The 26,848-nt window shown below is 36.6% G+C and overlaps 1 protein-coding gene and 1 long non-coding RNA gene across 4 annotated transcripts; one reads left to right on the top strand and one right to left on the bottom strand.

Moving 5' to 3' along the window:
• Window positions 1–26,848, top strand: EMB2654 (Tetratricopeptide repeat (TPR)-like superfamily protein). 3 transcript variants are annotated; one of them, XM_088864495.1, is made up of 11 exons: window positions 1–439; window positions 2,950–3,122; window positions 3,629–3,792; window positions 5,838–5,943; window positions 8,370–9,479; window positions 9,574–9,679; window positions 9,777–9,981; window positions 11,513–11,645; window positions 22,154–22,258; window positions 24,540–24,660; window positions 26,495–26,848. In XM_088864495.1, the coding sequence occupies exons 3-11, from the start codon at window positions 3,758–3,760 to the stop codon at window positions 26,518–26,520; spliced, it is 1,947 nt and encodes a 648-aa protein (XP_088720621.1). In that variant the 5' UTR covers window positions 1–439; window positions 2,950–3,122; window positions 3,629–3,757; the 3' UTR covers window positions 26,521–26,848. The 3 variants fall into 3 exon arrangements, with proteins under 3 accessions (XP_088720621.1, XP_006850541.2, XP_088720625.1); XM_006850478.4 differs by lacking the exon at window positions 3,629–3,792; XM_088864499.1 differs by lacking the exons at window positions 1–439; window positions 2,950–3,122 and having other exon boundaries at window positions 3,617–3,792.
• Window positions 23,273–25,405, bottom strand: LOC148783822 (uncharacterized). The gene is made up of 2 exons (XR_016053901.1): window positions 25,327–25,405; window positions 23,273–23,385 (listed from the first exon to the last, which is right to left on the bottom strand). It is a non-coding gene; the product is annotated as an uncharacterized LOC148783822 (long non-coding RNA).

Genomic DNA, 26,848 nt, shown 5'->3' with positions numbered 1-26,848 from the left:
AATGGCTTCTTCAGTGACCTCCATGAGCTTCAGCAGTTGGAGATGCAGGGAAACTATTTCTCCCCAACCTCGCAGCACCCTCTCTACTCCTTGTACCAGCAAGAGGACGTGCTTGTGGGTCTCCTGTAGCAGTACAAGAAGCCCTCCTCATGAATTTCAAGAAGAAGAAGTTGCAGAGCCGTGGAAGAAAATTAGGGTTGGGTCTGTGAATTATGACACAGGGAGCCATGAACTGAGGACCCAAATCAGTGGGTTGCGCTTAGAAGATGCCCCGAAACGTTACTATTGTCGAATGGCTGGGAGGAGGAGGGAGAGAGACTGGAGCATCAGTGATGTGGTTGAGAATGTTCTCTCTGTAAACCATTGGGAAGACATTGATGGGGTCCTCAATCATTGGTCTGGTCGTTTCTGTCGCAAGAATTACCCTGTTCTTATTCGAGTAAGCCATGAGAAATCACATCTCTTTGTTTTGCTGTTCCCATTTAACTTGTGGGAAAATTTTTTAGGAATTGGGAGCCCTGGTAATGGAGAATAGAGAAAGAACAATCTGGTATGAGTTGCTACTGCAGTGTTTAAACCTTGAAATTCAGTATTTTTGGATATATATTTGTGTCTGTTGGGAAATGATTACAATGAGACCATTGAATTTTGAAACAAGGAGGTCTCAATCACTAATGACGTGTTGGATTAGAAATCAGGCGGTTGAGTATGTGCCATTGATTAAACACAAAATCCAAAATAAAATTTTTCGAATATTGTAACACTTAAAATCTATTGAATTTCACATCCAATTGTTAAAAATGATAGTGAATCCTAGTACTAAAACTAAATGGTCTCATAATGTACAATCCCGTGTACCAATAATACATGGTTTTATAGGACACGGTTTCTATGAATCCATGTAGAAATTAGTCGACTCTTAAAAATCTATTTTTGAGATGGATTTTTGAGTTGACTCTTAAAAATCTATTTATATGAGGTTGACACCTTAATATGTAAAAATATGGTACACATTTAAAATCCTTCAAAAAAGGTTGTTTTGATGTTGAAAAATCATCTAATTATTCATCTTGACATTAAGATGTATAGATATGGAGAAAAAAAAATGATTTAAAGTCCTAAAGATAGTACATCTTGCAACACATTATCTGGATTGTCAAGTTTTAAGATTTTCATGCTTCTATAGATCTGCATGATTTGAAGTATTTTTGGAGTTTAAAATTTTATAATTAGAGATAAAGATAGATTCTCGTACCATCCTAAGAATTTTCGACAACAAAATTGCATCTCATGCAATGTTTGGAGGTGCACCTTAATTTGATTGTTTAAGGTTGAATCCTTACGATGCAAACCACACCTATATATAAGGCAGTCGGACAGGCAATAGGGGCGGCGTAAAGCTTGAACCCCTGGGAGAGGGAGTGAGGCAGCTGGTCCAATTTCCTTTTCTTTTCTGCCGAAACTCTGGCGAGCGAGCGAGAGAGAGAGAGAGAGAGAGAGAGAGAGAGAGAGAGAGAGAGAGAGAGAGAGAGAGAGAGAGAGAGAGAGAGAGAGAGAGAGAGAGAGAGAGAGAGAGAGAGAGAGAGAGAGAGAGAGAGAGAGAGAGAGATTCTTCTTGTTGCATAGGATGCCTGGAGGAAAAAATTTCATTGATTCTCTCTCTCTCACGTGGCTCCCTGGTATGCATTCAACATGTTATCTCTATTTAACAGGTTCCATTAATTTCATTCTATAGCCATGTATATGTTTCAATATGCTTCTGATTATTACAATGCAACGTCTCGAGTTAATACTTAAGAAAATGAGTGGAAACACAGTTGTCCCATTTAAGTATTCTTCTACAACCTCAATTCGTATAATTCAGTTAGTGTTGGGTCAACATTCACTGCAAGCCATATTTGATTGTTTGCCTTTTTTGAAAGGATAGAGGCTCATGCCATTGATTTTGGTTACCTAGATTTTATTTTATCAATTGTAATCTGGATTTTAAATCCTGCAGTTTTTGGATTGATGTTAGTTACATAGATTTTATTTTATTTTTATGTTATCAATTGTAATCTGGATTTTAAATTGTCCTTTTTGTGGTGGAATTGCCATAATATTTATTTGTACAATTTGAGAGTATGTATATAAATATATGATAGAATTTGTTTGTGACAAGGCACAAGGGTTTTATATGCTACATTTGCTTTTCTTTGGGTGGAAGCTAGGGACCACCTTGCTGAAATTTATAATAAACTACTGACTTTTGTGGAAGAGGAGAGAAGATTAGAAACTCAAGCCCTGATATTGGGTGATTTTCTTGTGGCTGGCATGCTATGATGAAATGGTTCAATAATGTTTTCTCAAATGTGATAGTTATGTACCTCAATTATCATGCCTAAAGTTTTCAGTAGTGCCAAGTTTAACCAATTCTGTTAGAAATTCCATTTGTAGAGAGAGGCAGCACAATCGTTATGTTAGAATGATAATGAATTTGCATTGTTCTAAGTTCTTGCTGGCAACACTTGTTTCTAGAAAAGTACTTTTCTGATGCATGGGCAAGGGTCGCGCAGCAAAGGCTAACATAAATAGACATCCATAGGACATGTAACGTATTGAAAATGCAATTCTAGATACAATATATCTACGTAGCTTTATTGTCAGCGTGGGTTTCTTGGAAGGATGTTGTTATCACCGATATCAAGGGGTTACTTGAATTGTTTGGGTTTTATGTTCATTTATCTGTTCATTTCTACTCTGTCTTGTTTATTATACATTTTTTCGGTGTGCTCTGTTTCTTGCATATGCATGTATTGTGGATAAGCCCCATCATAAAAACGATTCACATTGCCTTTCATCTACTAGATATATATATATTTTTTAGATTGCTCTTTCTTTGTGGACATCCTTATTTGGCTATGTAATTATTTTGTAACTTCTTACTCAATAAATGTTTTGTGCTTGTAGGAGATAACTAATGCTGGTTCCCTTGAACACAGTATTCGTGTTTTCCAATGGATGAAGAATCAGAAAACCTATTGTGCTCGAAAGGATATCTATAATATGATGATCAGGTTGCATGCTAGACATGATCGAGTTGATCAAGCACGGGGCCTATTTTTTGAGATGCAAGAATGGAGGTTGGATCTATAGATGGTTAATTCATTTAAGCTTATTTTTGATGGGATTGAAAGGTGATAGATATAATCAGTGAGGGGTTTGATTCAGTCAAAACTAGTTCGACGGCTAGTCGAACTTGTTGGACTGGATTTCTGAAAATAAAGAAAAATTAGGAATAATAGTTTAAAAACATAAAATTTATGACAAAGAAAATATAAACTTTTCTTAAATAGTCCAATGGGGCAAAAGTGGCTTGTTGAGTTGGCCAAAATTGTTCAAACATTGATTTTGATCGGTTTTTGGCCAATTCCAATTTTCTGCTAGGGACCAAACTCTCCTAGGCACTAGTTGGCTTTCCAACTAGTCAGACCGGATGGTCCTGTCCAGTCTTTTTTTTTTTTTTTTTTTTTTGAGAATGTTCACTATACTTGTATTTCTTAAAAAAAGAGTATACAAAAAATGAGGCAGCCTAGAAATGGGCGCTCTATACAATGCCCTGAGGGGTCAAAAAATGCTTTACAATTAGGGAAGAAATACATAGGGAAGAAGCGAGGAAAGGAACGAGGAACCAAAAAAGCCTAAGACCCTGGTGGCGTATTTGAATGGGCACCTTCCCTAGCCAAAAGGTCTGCAGCGGGTGTTGGCTTCTCTATAGATGTTGTACCAGGAGATTCTGAAACTCCTGGATAGGTGAGCAATCTCGTTGAATATGTGATCTAGGATATAATTGATTGATCAAGCATGTCGCCTATTTTTTTGGCATCTATAGCTTCTAGTTTATCGCATCCAAATGTATAGCTTAACCCTTCTTTCTTGCTCATTTATTTGTCAAAAATCAAATAATGAAGTCTTTCCCTAAAAATATTCTGTTGGACATGTTAAGTTGTCAATGCACAAACTTGATGTTATTGAATAGATGTTGGTAGTGATTTGTGGACAATGAAAATGCTAATATGAGTAAATCAATTTTGTCAAAATGCTCATCACTGCAATAGGGTAATGTGAATTGTTGAAAAATAAGAGTGGATTTTAAATGTTTAGGTGAAATGTACTTGGGGGAGGTGATGTATCAGATGAAGCGGAAGGCGTGTTTCAATGCCTATATAGGTGTCCCAGGGGCTGGTATGATTCTTTTTCCTGGAATGATGTATTGACTACTTGGAAAGGCTGATTGGAGCATAATGCAGATAGAAGATGTTTGTTAGGTTGAAATTCATGGGGGGATGTTTGTGGTAAGAAGAGGTTGAATCACAGTCTCCTCAAGCGAGGAGGTGAGAAAATTTGGAGAAAAGAACTGGGAGACTGCCATCATATCTAGGAAAATTATTTAATTGGTATGCCTCTATGTTTTGGAGTATTTTCGCCTCATTTGATTAGACTTTTCGTTATTTTGGTGGTGAGAATGGTGGGTACTGCCGTTAGGTTTAAGAACTATGGTTTCCTATTGTTCAAAATCGGGAATGTCATTGAGCTGGAATGCAATACAAGTAAGAATTTGTGGGTAGCAGGAGGATAAGTCCCTAACCCTAGAGTTTAGGCATTGGAAAGGGGTGACTTGGGTCAAGGGAAGTAACAAGAGCTCTAGCTAAAGTGCTCCTTGCCCATAGTGGTGACTTTCTAGATGCTTGAATACACGCACGAACAGACACACAATCTTAAAAGGAGTTTGCCCGATTTGCTGGGAGGGATATTTTCAGATCCTAGTTTGCTTCCAGGGTGGCCAGATATGTGCTATATTAGAGAAAGAAATCCCTCACTGTGCCACTAGGAGATTCTACTGACTAGTCCTCAATGTGAAGAATATCAAATGTTTAACCTCATGGACTTGGAGAATCGCTTCTGGTTGGGTTTATGCTTGTGTAGTGTTTCAAGCCCTTTCAAATTCACTCAGAATGAGAATGTGGTGCTTATGGTTGGGTCCATCTTCAATAGGTGCTATGAGAATGTAATTTAGGAAAGGTACAAGCGAAGGCCTTGGAACTGAAAATGGGAGATAGTGTAATTGCTTCAGTAAAGCAAAGCCTTTTACCTTGGCAGCTGTGATGGATGAAGGGGCATTACATGGGGGGCTGGTCCTGAAGGAGGCCATTCCTGTAGCTTTCTCTTGCTCTAAGGGTGTCCTGAGTGTAGCTATGTTATATGTCTTTCTTGTTACTATGGTTTGTTCTTCTTTTATTGTTTGCTTTTCACCCTTTAAAGTGATATCCGTTTTTTCCTTACAATGTTGAGCTTTGATAGAAGTGCTTGGCATGTGTGAGTATTTGTGGAAGTTCTTCATTTTTCTTCCATGAAAAACTGCTTTTGATATCTACAAATAGAAGGAATCCTGAATGATCCTATTCATCCATGGCAGAGGCTGCAACTTAGAAAGGTTGTGCATATCATATCCCACTGTATTTAGTGCGTGTACGTTGATTGTTAAAGCAGTGGAAAACAGACTATTTGATAATGGATATGCTTAAGACATATTGGCCACTGGTGTTTCTATATATGGTGATACTTGAATTCCTTTCCTGTAAAAAATATTTTCAGGTTATCACATGTGAGCCTAGTGTTCAGGATTTTCTTTGCATGGTAGCAGTGATTCCAGTGTTGGTTTTATTAGTTATTGTGCTACTTGTATGACATGTCTGATGAATTGCTTGAAAATAATATCATTTGGCATGGTTTTTTTTGTAATTACTTGTACTTCATTTTGGTTGGTGCTTATGTTTCTAGTTCCCAATACCTTTTAGGTGTAAACCTGATGTGGAAACTTACAATGCTCTAATTAATGTCCATGGGCGTGCTGGTCAATGGCGTTGGGCAATGAATATAATGGATGATATGTTGCGGGCAGCTGTATGTGGTTCTTTCTCTACTGAGCATCTGCTCCCCCACTTTTCCTTCTTTTTTGTTTTCCTTTATGGTTGCTTGCTTGGAGCAAATTCGTAGTTCAAAGCATGATCAATTGCTTTCTGGGCTTGCTTTATAAATTTATACACCTGTGCATATAAAATTTTGCAGTCACACAGACACACACACACACACACACACACGCACCCCCCTTGTCCTAGTTTTGTGAACTTAGACTCATTTGTTTGTTCTAAGTACTTTTTAGTGATATTTGTAACTTTGGTGATCTGGATATTTGATATGTGATTTCTGACAATCTTGGGGTTCAAAAACATTTTGATATTCTAGTTAACATAAAAAAACTATACTTTATCTGTCAATCTTCATAATAGAAAGTAGATGTTAATTTTTGTGGTGCAGATGTCGGTGCAACTTGAATAGTAGACGAGTCACTAGGCTACATAACACTTATACCTATCCCCTATGTAAGCATCTATTAGTGTCAAACGTTCAAACTTCATAGGTCATGAGTGGGGTTTTGTTGCTGGTCAAAAAAATAAAACATAAAGAAAATAAAAACACACTCACACACAGAGAAAAGAAGAAAAGAAAAGAAGGGGAGAGGGAGGGGGGGAACGAGAGGGAGGGCAAGGAGGCTTGATTTCTTGTCAGAGTTTTCCTTAAGGGCGTGTTTGATAACCGGAAGGTAAATGTTCCCTGGAAATTGGAAGTTCGTCTTTGCTGGGAAGAAAGAAGTTACTGTAAGAAGTTCTAGGTTTCTGTGTTTGATAACCTGTTGGAATGTTAAAGAAGTTCTGGGTTTCTGTGTTTGATAACTTGCTGGAATGTTAGAGAAGTTATGAATCTCTGTCTTTGATAACCTGCTGGAATATAAGGAAGTTCTAAGTTACATAACAGGCCTTACGCTGTAGTCTACACACACAGACAAAATAACACTGTAGTCTACACACAGACAAAATACTCTTTAATCAGTTGCATAACAGGCCTTACTCTGTAGTCTACACACACAGACAGAATAACCATATTATTATTATTATTATTATTATGTGTTTATCAAACATCATTAGAAAGGACCAAAAGAGAGCATCAAACATCTAAAGCTATGTTACAACTATATGAAGGGCCAGTTTTCAACTGATAACATACTATAAACTCTATAATAGTGAGCAGCATTGGCATTATAATGGTGAGCAAAGTCATATGAAAGAGGTATACAAACTTTAGAAGCAATAAACCTTTAAATATTTGACAATTACCCCATTCACAATCATAACTGAAATTCACCTCAATCATCAAAGATAATCAATTTTCTCTTATTCAAACTCATGGCAATGATTTGTTCTTTTTTTCCTAGAAAAATTATTCTATACATCAAATAGTCAGGATTAATTAAATTGAATATTGGATTCTTCAACCATTTCCTGAACTAAAATTCCACAACAAACTGAACAAATTTCCTGCTGATTTCCTAGAGAAATGTTGTTATTTGCAAAAAAATTCCACTCGATCTATAACGAGTTGTTTGTTTTTGTTCGCTGATTCTATAACTACATTCTCAATGGTCAGATAAAACCATATGCTTGATATTGAAAAATAAAAAGTAAGCTTAATCTAAACCTATGGCAAAAATGAAAGCACTACTGCAAAAATCCAAATTATTTTTTCCCTACAGAGAACGATTTACCACAAAATAATATTCAGAGAAAACCCTAGATCCATTATCACCATGTTTGGAACCTAGAGAAAAAATCAGAGTGAGCGAAAGACCATGGGATAGAGAAAAAACCAGAGAGAGAAAAAATCAGGGGAGAGAAAAACAAAAGAGAGAAAAAACTGAGATGTACCTTTGTGAGGAGGCTCGTAGGTGCAAAGAGAAGCCGCAAGATGGTCTCTGCTCTGTGGTTCCGCAAGATGGTCTCTGCTCTGTGGTTCGGGTAGTCTGGGGCAAGCAAATACCTTCTTCTTCGTGAGGGCAGTCGGGGGTGGGTAACTTACCTTTAGCCTCGGCGAGGTTCCCTTTTCAAGTTCCGTTTTTTTACATGGAACTTTTTCTATGCCTAAAAAGAGGTAACAGGTAAGTTCCTAGTAACTTACCTTTTTAACTTAGCTTGTTTTATCAAACATGAAACTGCTACACGAATAGGTAAGTTCTATCTTCTTGTAAGTATCTTCTAGTTATCAAACACGCCCTAAGTGGATGTCTCTTGGTCCCTATTGAGTGCATCAAGCTGATGGGACCTTTAGTGTTTATGGTGTTGATCGGGCCTAGTTATTCAATTTTTTTGTTTTTCAATCATTCTATGCATGAAATGTAGTGATTTTATGAGATGCCTTGTACTGGTGTATTGATTTGTCTTGCGACTCATTTTTACTGCCATTTTATCTTTCACTGATATAATTTCTTATAACAGATTCCTCCTAGTCGTTCTACCTACAACAACCTGATTAATGCTTGTGGGTCTAGTGGACAATGGAAGGAGGCTCTAAAGGTTTGCAAGAGCATGACGGACAATGGGGTGGGACCCGACTTGGTAACTCACAATATCATTTTATCTGCTCTTAAAAATGGGCATGAGTATTCCAAAGCTTTATCCTATTTTGAACTGATGAAAGGGACAAACATCCGTCCTGATACGGTCACACTTAATATAGTCATACACTGCCTTGTTAAATTAGGGCAATACAAAAGTGCTTTCAATACTTTCAACTCAATGAGGGATAGAAAATCAGAATGTCAACCTGATATTGTTACTTTCACCAGCATTATTCATGCATATTCTGCATGCGGTGAAATATCAAGTTGCAGGGCAACATATGACACAATGATTGCTGAAGGTATGAAGCCTAATATTGTTGCATATAATGCACTAATGGGTGCTTATGCTTCATGTGGAATGCACGAGGATGCTCTCTCTGTTTTCAACTTGATCAAAGAGGCTGGTTTCCGTCCTGATATTGTAACATATACCTCTTTGATTAATGCCTATGGTAGATCAGGGCAACCGGTGAGGGCCCGTAGCATCTTTGACAAGATTAAGCGAAACTCTTTGAAGCCGAATGTTGTGAGTTATAATGCACTGATTGATGCATATTCATCTAAAGGATTGTTGACTGAGGCTTTTGAAGTGTTGCATGAAATGGATAAAGATGGAGTGAGACTAAATACTGTTACAATTTCTGCTCTGTTAGCGGCTTGCGGTCGTTGTGGTCGAACCATTGAAATTGATCCTATCCTAATGGCAGCCAGTTCAGAAGGAATTGTGTTAAACACAAATGCATACAATGCAGCCATTGGAAGCTTTGTGGATGGTGGTGAGTATGAGAAAGCGTTAAGCCTGTTTGAATCTATGAAAGGAAAGAGGGCTAAACCTGACTCTGTTACTTTCAATATCCTGATCAGTGGGTCATGTAAGATGGGAAAATATGATAAAGCCATCAAATTTTTTGGGACTATGATGGCTTTGAGAATTCCTTTGTCTAAGGAGGTGTATTCATCAGTGATCTATGCCTACAGCAAACAGGCAAGTCTTTATACTGACATGAATCAATTGTAATTATGATACCAACTAATTACCTTGGGGAACTTGATGTGTTAAAGGCGTCATGCTTATTTAGGGTCAATTAGAAGAAGCCGAGTCTCTCTTTAGCGAGATGAAGAAAACTGGTTGTCTCCCTGATGTTGTCACCTATACCACCATGATCCATGCTTATACTGCAGAAGGTACCATTTGACTCCTATAGTTTTAACTGCATATAACCCTATGATGTTGAGCAATGAATAGCTTATTCTTCATTATTGCATATTTACATGTATGCAGAAATGTGGACAAAGGCATGCTCTCTGTATGAAGAAATGGAGGTAAATGGTATTCAACCTGATACAATTGCTTGCTTGGCTCTTATGAAAGCTCTCAATAGAGGTGGCCGCCCAAGCATGGTTCTCCATTTGGCAGACGTGATGAGGGAGAAAGGAATTCCTTTCAATGAATCTGCATTCTTTAACATGATATCTGCTGGCAGCATGTAAGATGGATACTCACAATTTTCCAGTGACCTGTATCTGTTTGTTTTAAAAGAATATCAACTTAACATGGCTTCTGTTAACTTGTTTTCCAATGCACTATAAAACTATTCTGTGGCCTGAATCATTCATTTTTAAATATCCTGCTTTTTTCTTTTTAATCCTCCGAACCTTCAGAAATCCTCTTGGTGATAAACTATGTTTACATTTTCTGATTTTGGTTTATAATTTGTTATAAGTGGCAATTATAAGGTAATAACTCTTGATGACATGTAAGATTTTCATGCAATATAGGTCCATTTCTAAGTAAGGCGTGAATGTTGTTTGCTTTAGATGAATATCAAATGCTGGGGTTTCATCCTTGATCATATTTTTAGGGCCATTATAGTCCAGAATTTTAAATTTTTGCGACTACTTATGATGCAAGCATTCCTGAATATTTAGATAGAACTAGATATTGGGTCTAAAATGCATGCTTGTTACTCCACGTATATAATCCCACACGCTTGTTATGTCTCACATATGATCCTGCGGACTTGTTACTCCATGCAAGGGAGCCCTCCTGAGAATGTGTCAGAGTGAGACATTAGGTTAAACACGGATTAAACATGGATTCTAAGGTGTCTCTAAGAATTTTCAAGTTCCTAGCCATGTCCTTTCTTGAAAACTTTCAGAATGCACTGTTGATGGCAGTAAATTGATTCCTTTTGATGGGATTGAAACATTATGAACTTGGGATTGAAACATTATGAACTTCCCCTGTTTGTTATTTCCTTAGATTCATCAAGGTCTGACATGATGGGAACAGACTTTGCTAATCTGGATCTTTTTTTTTTCCTCTCATTTTTTTTGTTTGCAACTTTGCATGTTCCTCGCATTGATTATTTGGTACAGCCTTTGGTAAGTAAACTTCGTCCTCATTGTTTGACACGTTGAAATTCAACAATTCTCTCAAGAGGTCGGTCAATTTGGGTCATTCCAATTCCTTTTATTTCTTGACTGTTGGCATCTATTCATATGGTCATATTGTTTGTGTTTCTCGCTACGATTTAGTTTTGTGCAATAAAATAAAAACCTTGATTCAACTCATGTTCGATTGAAATATATTCAGACCTTGTAAGAGTTCCTTGGTCATTGTTTAGATTTTCGTTCATATCAACAATAAGTGTCAAGACGATGCTTGGTTTTGTGGATTTCTATGCTGCAAAAAAGAGAAAAAGGTTTGGGATATGTTTTGTGCTTATACTGCTTCTACTCCAAATTCTGTTTTACCATTGTTTATCTCTACTGTGAGTTTTTGAATTAGTAGGAGAAATTTTGAATTATAAGGAGTTGATATACTCTACAGTGTCAGACTTTTGAATTTATGCATGTATTGTTTTATGGTCAGCATGTGACGGACTATTTAATTAGTTCTTGTAACTCATGCACTTAATTGATCAAAATTGTTGGCCGTGATTATGGTTGAATGTGCTCGTTAGTCAGAGAGATTTATAAATCTAATGAAACGACCTTTTATCTTTGTCCTTGAAGGCTACAAGATTGGACCTCACTTGTTAAACTAACCAAAGATATTGAATCTTTGTTACCAAAAGTTTCAACTGGGCTTCTCAACCACCTTTTGCGTTCATTGGGGAAAAGTGGAAAGGTGGAGGGAATGATAAAGGTACTCCTATTTACTCGTATTTGTATTCTCTTTCAAGTCATTCTGTCAATCCTTACAGTTTTCTCTCATTCAGTTTCGTTTGTCTAACTCTTACAGTATATTTGTTTCCCTCAGAAAAAAACTCTTGTAGTTTATTTTTGTTTCATTCTCAGCGAGATTAATAATTATAAGTTTGGCAAATGGGAAAGAATTTAGAAGTCAATGGGACGATATTCACTAGTATAGGGAAAGATTCATTTGTTGCAACCATAAAAAAAAAGACAAAAAGGAAAAAAGAGGAAGGAAAAATTCATGTGTTATGCTGTGGTTACATTTACCCATGGTTATCAGATGTGGTTGCACAACACATTTATTGCGGTTACATCAAAGTAGTGCGGCCCTAAATTAAACAGAACTGAAAAGTAAATGGAAGAAGATTTACCAGTTTAGGAGAAGATTCACTTGTTACAACCATTAAAAAAGAAGAAACAAATTTCACTTGTTGTATTAAGTTACATTTATCCATGGTTGTTAGATGTGACAGGCATGGCTATGTGGAACTCAAGGTATTAAATTAAATTTTTTTTTTTTACTTTTATTTAAAATACCTTAATTCCATTTACAAAGGCCATTAAATATTGCTGTAAATTAAAATAGGGCGCTAGATACAATCTAGGATCTTTATGTCATTGTTAAGAGAAATAGAAACTATCTAGGAGCTTTAAACCACCATAATTTTTAACACAAAAATAAGTTCTTGGAAATTCACATAAAATAGAAAATAATATTAAAACTTAGTTAAAACTACTGGGAAGACTTACTGGAAGATGCCTAGAGTTACCCTACCAGGTCTTGATACATCCCACACCCGATTCCCTGACTGATGGTTCACTTTTACTCTTTTAGGTGTTGCTCGAAATTTTGAGATAGGAAAGTTTTGTCTAGGGTTTGAGAGAGTTAAAAAACAACTAGGGTTTATAGAAACCCTAGGTGAACAATTTAGGGCAATGTTAGAGGGTTTATTTCTATCTTGGCTGGCTGTACCTCTCTCCTTCTTCAAAAAATCAGCAAACCTCACCTAGGGTTTGAAAGTCCCACCTTTTCTTTTTTTTTCTTAGATAGAAGTTTCCCACAATAAGAGGAGAGTGAGGTGGCATGCCTCTCTATGGGGTATAGAGAGAGGAGGCACGTGACTTCAAATCATTTTCTTGAGAGAGAAAAATAGTGGCATGGAGAAAAAAGAGAGAGAGGCATGATGGAGAGAGAAAATAACTTGGGCATGAGAGAGAGATCTTTGTGGCATGAGAGGAAAATCTTTTGTAATGAGCAAGGGGGCTGAAATCTTGTTTAAATAACAACAAGATTTATTTACTATTTTAAATAGGATTCCAATCTAAGTATGTCTTATCCAATTTCCAGCTAGAATTTTTAGGATAATTTAGGAAATCTGTGGGGTGAGAGATTTAATCAGAGCCATCCATCCCATAAATCAGCCATCATAATTTTGGGTGGAAAGATAGGAACCTTATCCCTGTTTCTTTTGACCCAAGTCCAACTCCTATTTAAAATTAAAATTTAATCAAATTTATCATAATCTATATTTCCCATGATCAAGCATAATCTATATTTTAAAAAAAACTCTCATAAGATAAGGAAACCAAATCTTCTTTGAAAAGATTTTCTTTCTTTAACTAATTAAAATATTAACAACTACAAGAAATGGTGCGTGCCATTTAAGGTTCAAGAAATTTGGGCGTAGCCCCTAGGTACTTAAAAAGTGGGCTGCCACCCTAGGAGGTCATGTAGGCCCCACATGGTTGGCACACGCATGTGTGGGGGCTGGATCGTTGGTCTCAACATGTTCTAGACCAAGTTCTGAAAAATTTCAGAAATATTCTTTTAATGTATTTTTTAGTAGAAATAATATTTTAAACTTCTGAAAAAATGTTTTAAAATCATAAAAACATTTTTAATACGAAAACAAAATATACAAGGAGTGGACTGGTACCAATGGATCAAAATTATCAACAATAAGGGCACTCCACTTGCTATAGAAACCATGATCCATTACTGTTTTTTTATCCAATCCGACAAAGACTCATGACCGACAGTCTCATATCATGGCTCACAAATTGTTTGTCAAAGTTGGACAATAAACATTGGGACCATGATCTTGAAATATGGATATCAGTTCCCCCCATTTAAGAGCAAGTCTTGCACTTGTTATTACAGTGCAAAGGGGGCTTTCTCTATGCATGTACCCATGTTCTTTTATAGGGCTGCTTCCTAATAATGCGGTTGTCATGTGTACATGCCTTGCAGAAGTTTTTTGAGGCTTTGACCCTTGCTCTCACAGTCCGACAACCTCACACATGAGAACACATAGTTCTCATGGCATACAAACATCATCCCTGGGCATCTCTTAGACCTCAACAAGGAATGACCCATTGCAAACCCTTCTCGTAGTGCCACCTGCCTAGGGTAAGGGTTTTGAACATGACCAGGTTCATAAACTGCCCAACCTTAGTCGGTCAATACATGCACTCCCATACAATACATATCATTTTTCAAGCTCTCCAGGCCTTTAAATGCCACAAAACCCAACAAGATGGAACTACATAACGCATTTTGTGGCTTTGTTAAAGTGGTCACTGCATAACGCCTAGGTGGGCTTGCAAGATGTGCCTACCTAGGTGGCGTGCGGCCCTTGTATGCTGACCATGCTTGTGGATGGGAATAATGCCCACAATCAAGGCAAAAGAGCCTTTTCAGCCCAAAAGGGGGGGAAATGACTTTCTTTGGGGTGGGTGGGTGGCTTGCTGGTTTGGGCACTTCGTTTTTTTCTTTTATTTGGGGGGGAGGGGGGGGGTTTGGGTATATGTAACTCATCCATAACCCCTTTAAACCAATATTTTTTGGATTTAAGGGGATTAGAATCTAAATTTTAAAAACATTTTTTTTCCTGATTTTGAACTTTTCGACGACCTTTTCGCAATTTTTTGGGGCAAAATCAAATTGATTTTACATCATCTTTTGAAAGAATTTGGGTGAAGATTTATCAAATTATTGAGGGTTTCAAGGGGCAAGCTATTTAAACCAAGAAACTGAAATTTCTTTCAATTTGAGGTTTGAGATGGAAACTAAATTCAATTTTTCTTAGTTACTATCATTGTCTAATGTACTTTTTTTTGGAATAACGTCTTCATCTTATTCTAGTAACAAAATTCAGGCATGGGGTTTGGGTATATGTAATTCATCCATAACCCCTTTAAACCAATATTTTTTGGATTTAAGGGGATTAGAATCCAAATTTTAAAAACATTTTTTTTCCTGATTTTGAACTTTCCGACGACCTTTTCGCAATTTTTTGGGGCAACATCAAATTGATTTTACATCATCTTTTGAAAGAATTTGGGTGAAGATTTATCAAATTATTGAGGGTTTCAAGGGGCAATCTATTTAAACCAAGAAACTGAAATTTCTTTCAATTTGAGGTTTGAGATGGAAACTAAATTCAATTTTTCTTAGTTACTATCATTGTCTAATGTACTTTTTTTTGGAATAACGTCTTCATCTTATTCTAGTAACAAAATTCAGGCATGGGGTTTGGGTATATGTAATTCATCCATAACCCCTTTAAACCAATATTTTTGGATTTAAGGGGATTAGAATCTAAATTTTAAAAACATTTTTTTTCCTGATTTTGAACTTTCCGACGACCTTTTCGCAATTTTTTGGGGCAACATCAAATTGATTTTACATCATCTTTTGAAAGAATTTGGGTGAAGATTTATCAAATTATTGAGGGTTTCAAGGGGCAAGCTATTTAAACCAAGAAACTGAAATTTCTTTCAATTTGAGGTTTGAGATGGAAACTAAATTCAATTTTTCTTAGTTACTATCATTGTCTAATGTACTTTTTTTTTTTTTTGGAATAACGTCTTCATCTTATTCTAGTAACAAAATTCAGGCATGGGGTTTGTGAAACTCCCTGTCCCTAGTGTTTGAAAAAATCTTTACTGGGGGATTTACTGGCAAAAGGAGCATCTTGTCGGTGTTCTGGAGAATATAAAGGCATGCCCAAAAGCGACAGAGGAAATTTAACGAGCGATTAAAGCGTACAATATTGAGAGCCAAAAATAAACAAAAGAAAAAAAAAAGCATTGATGCATCGAGAAATTATAGATGACATCCGCGTATTTGATGATGAAGATGGAAGTGGTCATAGGAGTTATATGAGGAAGAGGGTGGTTAATATTGGTTGTGTTGGACAAAAGAAATCTTGGCCAAAAGGGGTTTGTGAATGCCTTTTGCACCCCAAAGTTTTGGTGGAGGATTGAAGAAAGAAACTAAACTTGCTACAAGTCAATTATCATTCATAAAGGAAGGAAGGAGCAAAATTTTGCGAGTTCATTGCCAAATGGTTTTGCTATTCATGTACTCCATTTCATAATGTTCACCTTGATAGCTTTTAAGTTATGATTGGGGGCATCGGTTAATTGGGCCTCAGGTTCAAAGTTGTGACTTTCATGTGGTTAGGGAGCCCTATTAAGAGATGCAGTGAAGGATGTTAAAGATCTTGAGTTCCGCTACTGATGGGTGGGGGAAGTATGAGGAAACAATTACGTGTGACGGATGGTTTGGTCTAAGAACCCATTCCATTATTAATTATTTGGTTTGTTGTCTTGGGGGACTTCGTCTTGATGCATCAGACCATTCACGTGTTGCATGTGGTACCACATTACAAGTTCAGAAAAATTGTTACCAAGTGTTCTACAGCTGTCTGCTTGGCATCTATTGATATTGAAGAGAGCGCATATGTCATGGACATCTGTAGAGTACATTGTATAAGCCTCATGCTTGAGGACATAAGGAAGTTGCCCAGGATTAAAAAGGAAATTGACCGCCCAGGGAATCATTGGTTTCATCTATAACCATTTATCACCTAAGCATGATGAGGGAGTTCACAAAGAATAGAGAGTGGGACCATGAATTACTAGATTTGCCACAACACATCTCACTCTCCAAAGTACATGTAAGCACAAAGTTGCTCTAAGGGGCATGTTCATTTCAGAATGGTGGGTTGGAAGTAAGTGCGGGTAAGCATTTGGATGGGAGAAATGGGGGAAAGTCTGAGCTGACAATGTTAAATGCATCATTTCAGGGTGTGGTCCACTTCACATTTGACATATTTATTTATTGATGGAATTGCTAAGATTAGTTGATGCAAAGTAAAGCCTGCCATGGGCTTAGATATTAAGATTAGGGCACTGATTCAAGTTAAAGAAAAGATCAAGTTGGTTGTTAAGGAAGATAGAAGCTGAAATAAGCATGTATTAAGATTGTAGGTGGGAGATGATACATACGTCTTTGGTTACTTTTTCATGTAGCTGGATGCTTTTTGAACCCTCCTTTCATTACATGCACCTGAAGTAAGGGGTCGATCAATTTTAGGTGTGCATGAGGGGACGTCAGGTGAGAAATCACAATATGGAATAGGGATACCACATGACTAGGTACCCAAAATTGTATGAAGATGCCAACTTTGAATTACAACGATTAAAAATTACTAACTTTTTGTTTACTTTAATTTACTCTCATTAATTTATTAAATGTGCAACTGATCTAGTATAGCACCTAATAGGAGGTGCGAGTTAGTTCAAGTGAAAGGCTTAAAAAAGGGCAAGGGCTAGGCCCAAAAGAACATGGTTAGAAGTAGTGAGAAAAGATATGTGGACTTATGGCCTCACTGAGGATATGATCATTAATAGAGCAGAATGGCGGACCAGGATTCATGTGGCCGGTTTCAATTAGTTGGGAAAAGGCTTTGAATATGATGGTGATGCAGCTGAGAGGTAGGCATCTTATGGGAGCAAGACACCACATCTATAGTGTAGCGCCATTAAAGTGGTGAGCCTCGCTTGTAGTTCCGGTAGTGAGCTTAGCTGGGGAGCATATGAGAATGAAAGTCTTTTTGCTTGGTATTCTAGAGTCTAGATTATAGAAACCTACTAGGAATTGGGCCCTCCTCCTTTTTTCTTTTGCTCGTTTCCCATTTTCTACTATAGATCCATCTTAAAACAAATAGAGCAAAAAGAAATTAATGATATTCTGACATAACAACTGCCTTAAGGCGAGGTATAAGAAGGGCATGGACTTTGACCCCATTGTCTTAGATGAACTACATGGCACAAATAAATGTATTGCACACCCTAGACAGGGGGTGTTTGAGGCTGAAGAATTAACCTGGTTGGATGTCACACGGGCTTTAGGGGCTGACGAGGACTCCAGGCGTAACACAATATCATATCTATATTAGTTCCAGAGATAGAGTTGGAGGCTGATACAAAGGCGAATGAGGAGGAAGAAGTATGTGTGGACAAGGGGACAGATGACACATATAATGATGGCTCAACTCTTGAATTAGGAGACATAGAAGATGCACATACATATGACTTGGGAATCGAATTGATTGTCGTCATATTCTTATTTTTTATGTCGTTAAATTTTGATTTTTGGATGTAGCTGCGAAATACTTTAGCATTTGCCAGTATGCTACATTGTACTTAGTTGCTAAATGTAAATAGTTTTTGAAGTGCTTCATTGGTACAACACATTTCCTTATGTGTTTTCTTGAACTTAATGGATGGATTAGATCACTTTGATTTACATTGTAAATTATATTAGAGAACGGAGATAGAAAATGTCTCTGTTGCTCTCTATCAACAATTCAAATAAATGTTTAGAGATGTACTTTTGATTTTTGGATGTAGCTGCAAAATATTTTAGTATTTGGCAGTATGCTATAATGTACTTAGTTGCTAAATGTAAATAATTTTTTAAGCACTTTGTTGGTACAATGCATTTCCTTTTGTGGTTTATTGAACTTAATGGATGGATTAGATCACTTTGATTTACATTGTAAATTATATTAGAGAATGGAGATAGAAAATGTCTCTGCTGCTTTCTATTGACAATTCAAATAAATGTATATATTAGAGACGTACACTAAATTAAAATGCCTAATACCACATCTCATTTACTTTATTCTTGCAAAGTTAATAATCTTTTTTATATTTATTGTCCACATTAGAAGCTTTGCGCTTGCATTGAGGCACATCGGGTGTTGGACACCCCTAGGGCACCTCACTGCTATCCTGCATTAAAAACCAGTCATCTAAACATTACTACCTTTTTTTGGGTGTGATTGTAAACATCCTATCTTTTCATCATAACATAGAACTCTTTGCTTACACCCCGCTCTCAAGTGGAAGGGTGTAGGTTCAATATGCCTTAGTTGCATAACTGATAAAAGATAAGGCCTAGCTTGCGTATTGTTAATTGAAACACATGATGTCACGTGCTTTAAGAAGCATATGTGCAGTTTGATCATCACTTCCTAAATAGGGAGTCTTTACTGTTCCCTTTCCATTAGGTCTTTGAGTACAGGTCTTTGAACACATGAAAGCCACTCAGTTTTATGGTTGTAGAAGATTTTGTCGGGAGGAGCTACAAATTAGACGGGTGAAAATCACTGTTATCAAGACTTGGAGATTGGCTGTCGAACTGGAGGGGCACATCTTACAACGACAAACATTTGAATGGATAAAAATATTAAAAATTGGAAGATAATATGTTAGACCCTTATGATCGGCTTTTTGAACTTGTATTGACCAGCCCATTCTATAAGTTTTGAGCAGTTCGACTGGTTTAGGCGATTTCATGTTTTGAGCATGGACTGGGCTAGTTATAGGCCTGTGTCCCTGTTCAACTATTTGAACTGTTTGGTCTTCTCCCATTTACTATGGACGATGTATATGGTGAAACACTATCTCAACCTCCCAAAATCTTGACTTTAATCTCCAAAGTTACATCTCTTATTCAAAATGTTTGTTGAAGAGAGTCAGAATATTTGTGAAGAATGTATTTAACCTTCCTGCACTGACTTCACTTGGCCTTGTATCCGTTTGTTGAACCATGTGTTTTTCCCTTTCTGTTTTTTACTTATCCCTAGTGAAGTAAGTATGAATCCCTTTCAGTTTGCTTTGAATTATATTCCAAGAGTGAATGAGGTGTATATGATGATTGCCTCAATTGGACAGACCTAATTTTATAGTGGTTTGGCATATATAGCAATTGATAAATGAATTAAATTTTTTTCTTGGGTCTTTGATTTCACCATTCGTACATTTATAATGAGGAAAGCATCCCCTCTCAATAAATTCTCTCCAAAATGAGTTTGTGTTGGGGCCTTAGCATGTACATGTATATGTGGATTTGTATCAGTCTGTGGTTGTATTTTGTTCTTGATGATCAGTTTCTTCATTCTTCTACGCCTTTATGTATACTGTTAATATCGCCTTCCCTCGACAAGGCAGTTTGTTCACTTCACTTTTTTTTTTGTGTATTTTGTATAAAGAACTCCATGCCATCATTCTTCCTTTGAATTTCTATACTTAGGTACATTTCTCAAATCCAACCTTACATGCTGCATCCAACTGTTTGGGTTATGTGGGCATAAAGGCCTTATGAGAGCTTGTAAAATTATGACTATAGTGATGTGATAGCTCCAGTGGGAGCGTGGTCCAGATGGACTATGTGGCATGGTCTAGGGAGGATTGTGAGGCATTGTTGATGCCATGACTCACTTGAGTTTTGATGGGCTATGGCTCAGGTTGTTGTTTAAAAACCCATGGCCCTTGGTATTTGTGCACAATTGATAAGGATTTCGATGTGGGGTCATCCCTTGATGTGTCAAGAGTTGTGCCTAGGGTGGCTGGCTAGGGGACTTGGTGTGACCCCTGTATGCGGTGGTTAGTTGGAGAGGACAAGGGTCAAATCCTCATTATTACCATTACATGACATGTACACTAGATAACCGTCCGAGAAGCAGCCCTCTGGGTGAGGATCATTGTTTACATGTGTCGAAGAGATGTCTCCCTGCAACACTGAACTGTGTTGGAACTTGGAATTGTCCTTAAGGATGGACCTGTATCCATGGACTAGGATCGTGTCTCCTTCATTTATTGGCTGACTTTAATAGTTCAAGCATGAACCCCTATGATGGGTTGTGGGTCATGGGAACTGTTGGGTTTGAGAAGATGGCAATGAGATGAGGTTTTTAGAAGGGATGGAGTCCTCAGTATATTTGTGATATTCTTGACTCTTTGGATCCAATTCTCATCGAATTCTTTTTAATATGTTTAATTATATTTTAAATTATTAAAATTAATGTTTAGATCTCTTGGGCTATTTTATTTTAGTGAAAAACTATTTTTAAATACGCTAAAATGAATTTTCTGGATTTATTTATTTTAGAGAGAAAGAACAAATATTTATTGATTTCTAAAAATCAGTTTTATTAATCTAAAATTATTTTGAGGGTGTGGGGCTCCATTAGATCCTTGGAGCACACTTGGTGGGGGCATGGGGTCCACATAGGCCACACATGGTGGGACGCCCCACGTTTTCCTTTCCTTAATAAGTGGCTTGTGAAGCAAGCCTTCTAGATGGTTTTGAAATACTTGGAAAGTGTTTCAAATCGAGGATGATTGTTTTAAAAGTGGAAAGTGTAAGGATTGATGAGAATTAAATAAATTAATATTTAGTATTTTCTCTACAAATATTTGATGAGAATAGAGTTATGGAAACTGAGTGATTGTGACATTCCTTTAATCAGATCTAAGGAAGGTTAAGCCCCAAAACCGTGTAATGGTGGCATGCCCTACCCTTGAGATAGTACATGTGCTTGTGTTTTGTGCTTTGAGGTATTCATCCATCCCATGTCATGCTCTCAAGAGGTTTTGCCTAGGCTTCCCAAATTATGAGACAAGGTTAGGACCGTGATCCCGTGTGCCATCGGTTGAGGAGACATGATGTGGGATTTACGAAGTCCTTGGGGGTAACTTGAGGTAAAGCATTCAGTAATTCTAATGGCTCCATGTTTCTTGATTCTTCACGCATTGTATTTTTTGTTTGATTGTAAAGAATTGTAATGGTATGCAAGAGAAGATTGTATTAGAGTTTATTATATGAGTAAAGTTGTAATTTTAGACACCTGTAAATATTCTAGCCGGTATGAATAAAAGAAAGAAATAAATTTTTTTAACTGTATATACTTGGCTAGATCACATTGTCCATATTTCACCAACTAGTCTCTAGAAGCTTTTAGAAATGAATTTTAAGCAAGCCACTTTCACCCCACTACTAGAATCATGAGAAAGGGAATGTTGAATTTCAATTTCTTGTAGACTTTACTGTTTGTGAGATTTTGATTTTCAAGGGCACCAATTTGAAGTGCTCTTTTTAAATGCCGAATAAGGTTACTCCTAAGTTATTCTTGTAATAAGATATTTTAACATATTCTGGTGCGATGATGCTTAATATTTGTTGGGCAAGTTCTCTTGTCCTTTTTTCGCCCCCTTTAATTTTTGGTTGGTTCTGTAGTATAGTGCTCTATGCTTCTTGCTGTTCATTATTGCAAATGGAATAACATAGCAGGCTAAAGAATGTCGCTTCTTGGTATGCAGCTATTTTACAAATTTGTTGAATCCAGCATGGACCTTCCATTTGGAACTTACTCAATTTTGCTGAAGGGTCTTTTGGGCGCTGGGAAGTGGAGAAAGTACCTAGAGGTAACTGATGATTTGGCTTGTTTAAATTTTCCCTTATAAAATTTAGTTATTTCCAGATCAAATGAGCTTATTTTGAGATTTCTTTATGTAAAGATTCCTGCTCAAATAATGATCTGCGATGCGTCCTTGAGGATTAAAACTTCCTTTATAAGATTGCATTAATGTGACTCATCTTCTGTGTTGGCTCCATACTTTCATATAGGTTATGGTGAAATTTGTATCATTTTAAGGTCTAGTAGTTTGTTTGTGGACCATATCTTGATACGCTCAAATCATACAGATTATGTGTGTTTGCAACTGCGCATGTATCTATAGTCAATACATATATATATTTGCCTTTCGTTTTTTTGTACATATGTATTCATCTATGTATATATGTAATTGTTCGTGTTGCAAGCACATATGCATGCATGCAGTCCTGCATGCGCATGCATGCAAGCATCCATACAAGCATTGGAATGATAGGGTCTGAGAGGGTCTTGAAACACCTTATGACATGGTGAAGGAACACTCAAAAGAGAAGTTGATTTAAGTTGATTACTTGATTTGTACCAAAGAAATCAATAGTTGTTTCGCTAAATACATGTTTAAATGCAGGATAACTCCAAGTTAATATTATATTGAGGGTATTTTTCATTTTACTGCATCTATTTTGAAATGCATAATGGAGGCATAATGGTGGTATTCACCACTTCTTGGTGGAGGTCTTATCTTCTTAAAGCATGAAGGAAATCTAAGGATATTTAACTGTTCATACTCTTGTGGATGAATATGCTTATTATTCTTTATTATTCGAGCCTGGCATTAATTTTGTTTGTTAGTTCATGCATGAGTCCGTTGATCGTTATTTGCCCAAAATAATATATTCTTGGGTATATAGATGTTATGGTTCTGCAAATGCAGATGAGGCAGATTCTTATAATTATAAACGATTAAAAAACGAAGAAGACGAAAAACAAAATTAGTACATATTCTTGTGGCATAATTTGATTTCATGGTGCACTGGAAGCCGCTGTGAGCTGTCTGTTGCTTTCTCTGGTGCTGAAGTGTACATGTCTTCTTAGACCATGGCTGTAAAGTTTTCTGGTTGACATTCTCTTACGGGACCCTGGTTCCCATATCTGAACCTATCATATTAAGGTTCAAAACATTGAAGCTGGTCTTTGATCAAAATCTAGTTCAAGGCAAGGCAAGTAGACTCTGAGAATATTTCAAGTGAAAAGAAGAATAGAAGACAAAATTAAAGGAAAAATATTAAAATTAAAAAATAGTTTTTGGTCATTTTAAGGTATTATGTAAGCAACTTATGTAAAATAAAAGTATATTGTATTTTATGCATGTATAAATACGAGAAATATGTCAATGGCTTTTAATATAATTTTAAATCTAAAGCAATATATAAATTACACATAAATTGCACTTTCACATGACAATATTAAAGGTTTAGCTATTAATATGAAAGCTGGGAAAATTACACGCAATCTTTTTCTTTTCTAACTCATGAGAATTCTTTTACATGCAATCTTTTTCTTTTGTAACTCATGAGAATTGTTTTATTTCTTATTATATACCCTACTTATCTTTTTGATAAGTACTGTATATTTCACTCTTAAGGATCAAGTTTTTACATGTAAATGTTATTAAAAAATGGTTTTTAGGGTGAACCAGTTTTTTAGGGTGAACCAGTTTATGTCCTGATCCTGTGTGGGGTCTGAACTGGTCCTTCATCGGTTCCGCAATTTTGAAAACAATGGTTTTTACACAGCTCTGAGTTGAAAGGCCATTGCTAGTATCAATAGGGTACTGTCACTAACATATACTTTCAGTAGCCTGTTTAGTATAAAACTATAAAAAGAATATTGGCACTAAGAAAGTTTAAATAAGTTTAATATCGTGCATAACAAGCAGATATGGGGCATGATCATTTATATATGGTTGCGAAGGTGGTTGTGGCCATAAATCCTGGATTATATAACGTGTTCATTGTTGATTATGTTCATAGGTGTTTGTTCTTTGGAACACTTTCTTTGCCAACTGTGTTAGACCACTTCGAAAAAATGTGTTGGACCACTACTAATTCTGGTAATTTAAGAACATGTGATGAAGCTTAAAATTTTTAAAAAAATTTGTTTGTGCATGTGACCACGTGAGAAGTTATGTACGAGCTACCTTTTGATGTATTTAATAAATACTTTCATTACTTCTTTCATGTTTCAGATGTTCATACTCATCATTGTCTCCATGTATAACAATCTAAGTATTGTAAATTATCTCAATGCAGGTTTTACAATGGATGGAGGATTCAAATTTACAGCCATCACTTGAAATGTATAGGAAAGTTCTTCCTTATGCATGGACCGATAAAAGTATGAATTGTGCCTCTTTTATTCAAAGAAAAATAGGTAAGCGCATTGACAATAATTCTCTGTTATAAGCTGAGATGGTTTTGTCATCTATCATTTAACTAGTTCAACTAACAGAAGGTCCTATATTGTTGTTTGGGACTTAGTCGGCAATATGTTGTAATTAATGTGCGAACTTGTCATTTTAAATGGAAAAACATTAAAGAAAATACCTAGGGGTGTGAACCATGAAACATATGTTTGTCATGAATTCTAGAGGACATCTTTGGCTATGGTATCGGAGAAGGTGGATACTGACTCTTGTTTGATATATTCTGTAAGAACAAGGCACTTGGAAGCCTTTATTGTAGCAGAACCAAGCCAATTGAGTCATATTTTTGCATGAATGAAAGTATCAAACAGCAATATGTCCTGGAATTGACATTTAGAAGGATGTCATTCACTCTCCATCATTTTAAAGAGAGAAACAACCTTGTCCAAATTTTCATGCACATTTTGTTGCAAAATTGTACTCTCCCAGTCTGCACAACCCACGAATGTGATAAAAATGCTCTCCATATTGTTTGCAAATATGAAAAGCTTTGACAAATCTATTAAACTCAAGGCCACCAAATGCTCACTATTTTAAGCCTTCTCAATCCTTAGATCTCATGGAGCATTCCCAAATTTGACAATGTGAACTCAAGATGGGGGCAAGGAGCCTACCAAGAGAACTGATCAGCCTTGCTTGGGCATGGATATTTTCAAAGCAGAGCACCACAGAGCCCAAAATAGGGTATACTGTAAACCACCCTAAAACAATTAAGCCTGGCCAAGATGCATAAAATGGTTAACATGAAAGATAAATTCCTATAAAGAACTGACTTTGTCAAAGAAGAAATTCCTTGGTAGCGTCGTACTGACCTGGATACCATAGGGTACACCAACCATGGGCAAGATGCCACCCCCACCCGGCTGGTCCTCTGTTACTTATAAACTTTCCGAGGATTCAAAGCCTCCATATTACATCACCATCCATCATAGAAATGAGCAATAATTAATGCAATTGAACCATATGCCCCAGCCCATAAAAAATGATCTCTACAGTGAACTTTTCCAGTTTCCAAACTGAAATCTATCCTTAAGTTTAGCCCTACAATATTGGTGACAGCTTGCACCACTTAAGCCACACAGCATGAGAGAGTAAATTACATAAATCTGAAAATGTTTATGGAATTTTTTGGCAATCTGGAAACAGAGAACTTGACAAATAGAGGAACAGCAACACGAGGGCTCATAATATGAGACGCTGAAATTGCTAGGCTTTAGTAACATAAGACTAAGATATGCTAGACAGCTGGCAAATCATAGCTACTGGACATGCAAGGTCACAAGTAGATGACTGAGGATAAACTAATGGTCCACAGTTTGGGGCAAGTAGAAACGATCAGGTGATGTCCAAAGTTAGTGAACATGAAGGCTAAACATGGAATTTGGTGGTACGATAGAGCTTTCATCACGCAAGTAGCCTCAGGTCAGAAAATTCATAACATGAAGCAAAAATTTTGATTAGCCAATCTCAAGAAGATAAGTAACGAATGTTTAGAAGTAATCACTTACATGGTGAAGCCATGGAATGGTGACACCTATTTGGGTAGTTGGTACAACAAATAACAGACGTAAAATTGGAATGTTACATGACGATTAACATGGATACTACAAGGAAGTCTCCTCATACAGTAAAGGTGGAATAATATACATATGGTTAATGTGCTCTCTGATGAGGGTGATATTTTATAAATTTCCAAATTCTTATTCGAAATTGTATCGTTGTTATTGTCTGCATCCATGGCCATGTTTCTTACATATTTCCATATGCTTTTGTTGTCCACAGATTCCATTCAGAGATCAGAACACTAAGGGAATTTTGTGAGGAATGGATGATCATCATTCTTACACAATCCATGGATGCACATAATTGAAGCATCAGCCAACCCAAAAATGCAATTCATACAGATTGAATTGTACATATGCAGCATCAAGGTTTTACCATCCAGAAATATTACATCAGAAACGCGGGGATTCTGATGTCAAGATGGGGGAATAAGCCTGATTTCTTGTGTATAAGAGCTAGTCTTCAAAAGATTCATGGGAAGTCTGTATCCTAATTGAAAGTGTACTTGAGTCGCTGTAAAATCTTTTTGTACTCATATATCAATATATATTTCTTCAATTTAAGTTCATTAAA

The sequence above is a fragment of the Amborella trichopoda genome, chromosome 1 (assembly GCF_054954075.1).
Source record: "Amborella trichopoda isolate Santa Cruz 75 chromosome 1, AtrichopodaSantaCruz75HAP2 v2.0, whole genome shotgun sequence".
Taxonomy (NCBI): domain Eukaryota; kingdom Viridiplantae; phylum Streptophyta; class Magnoliopsida; order Amborellales; family Amborellaceae; genus Amborella; species Amborella trichopoda.
This window is presented reverse-complemented; position numbering and strand designations above follow the sequence as displayed.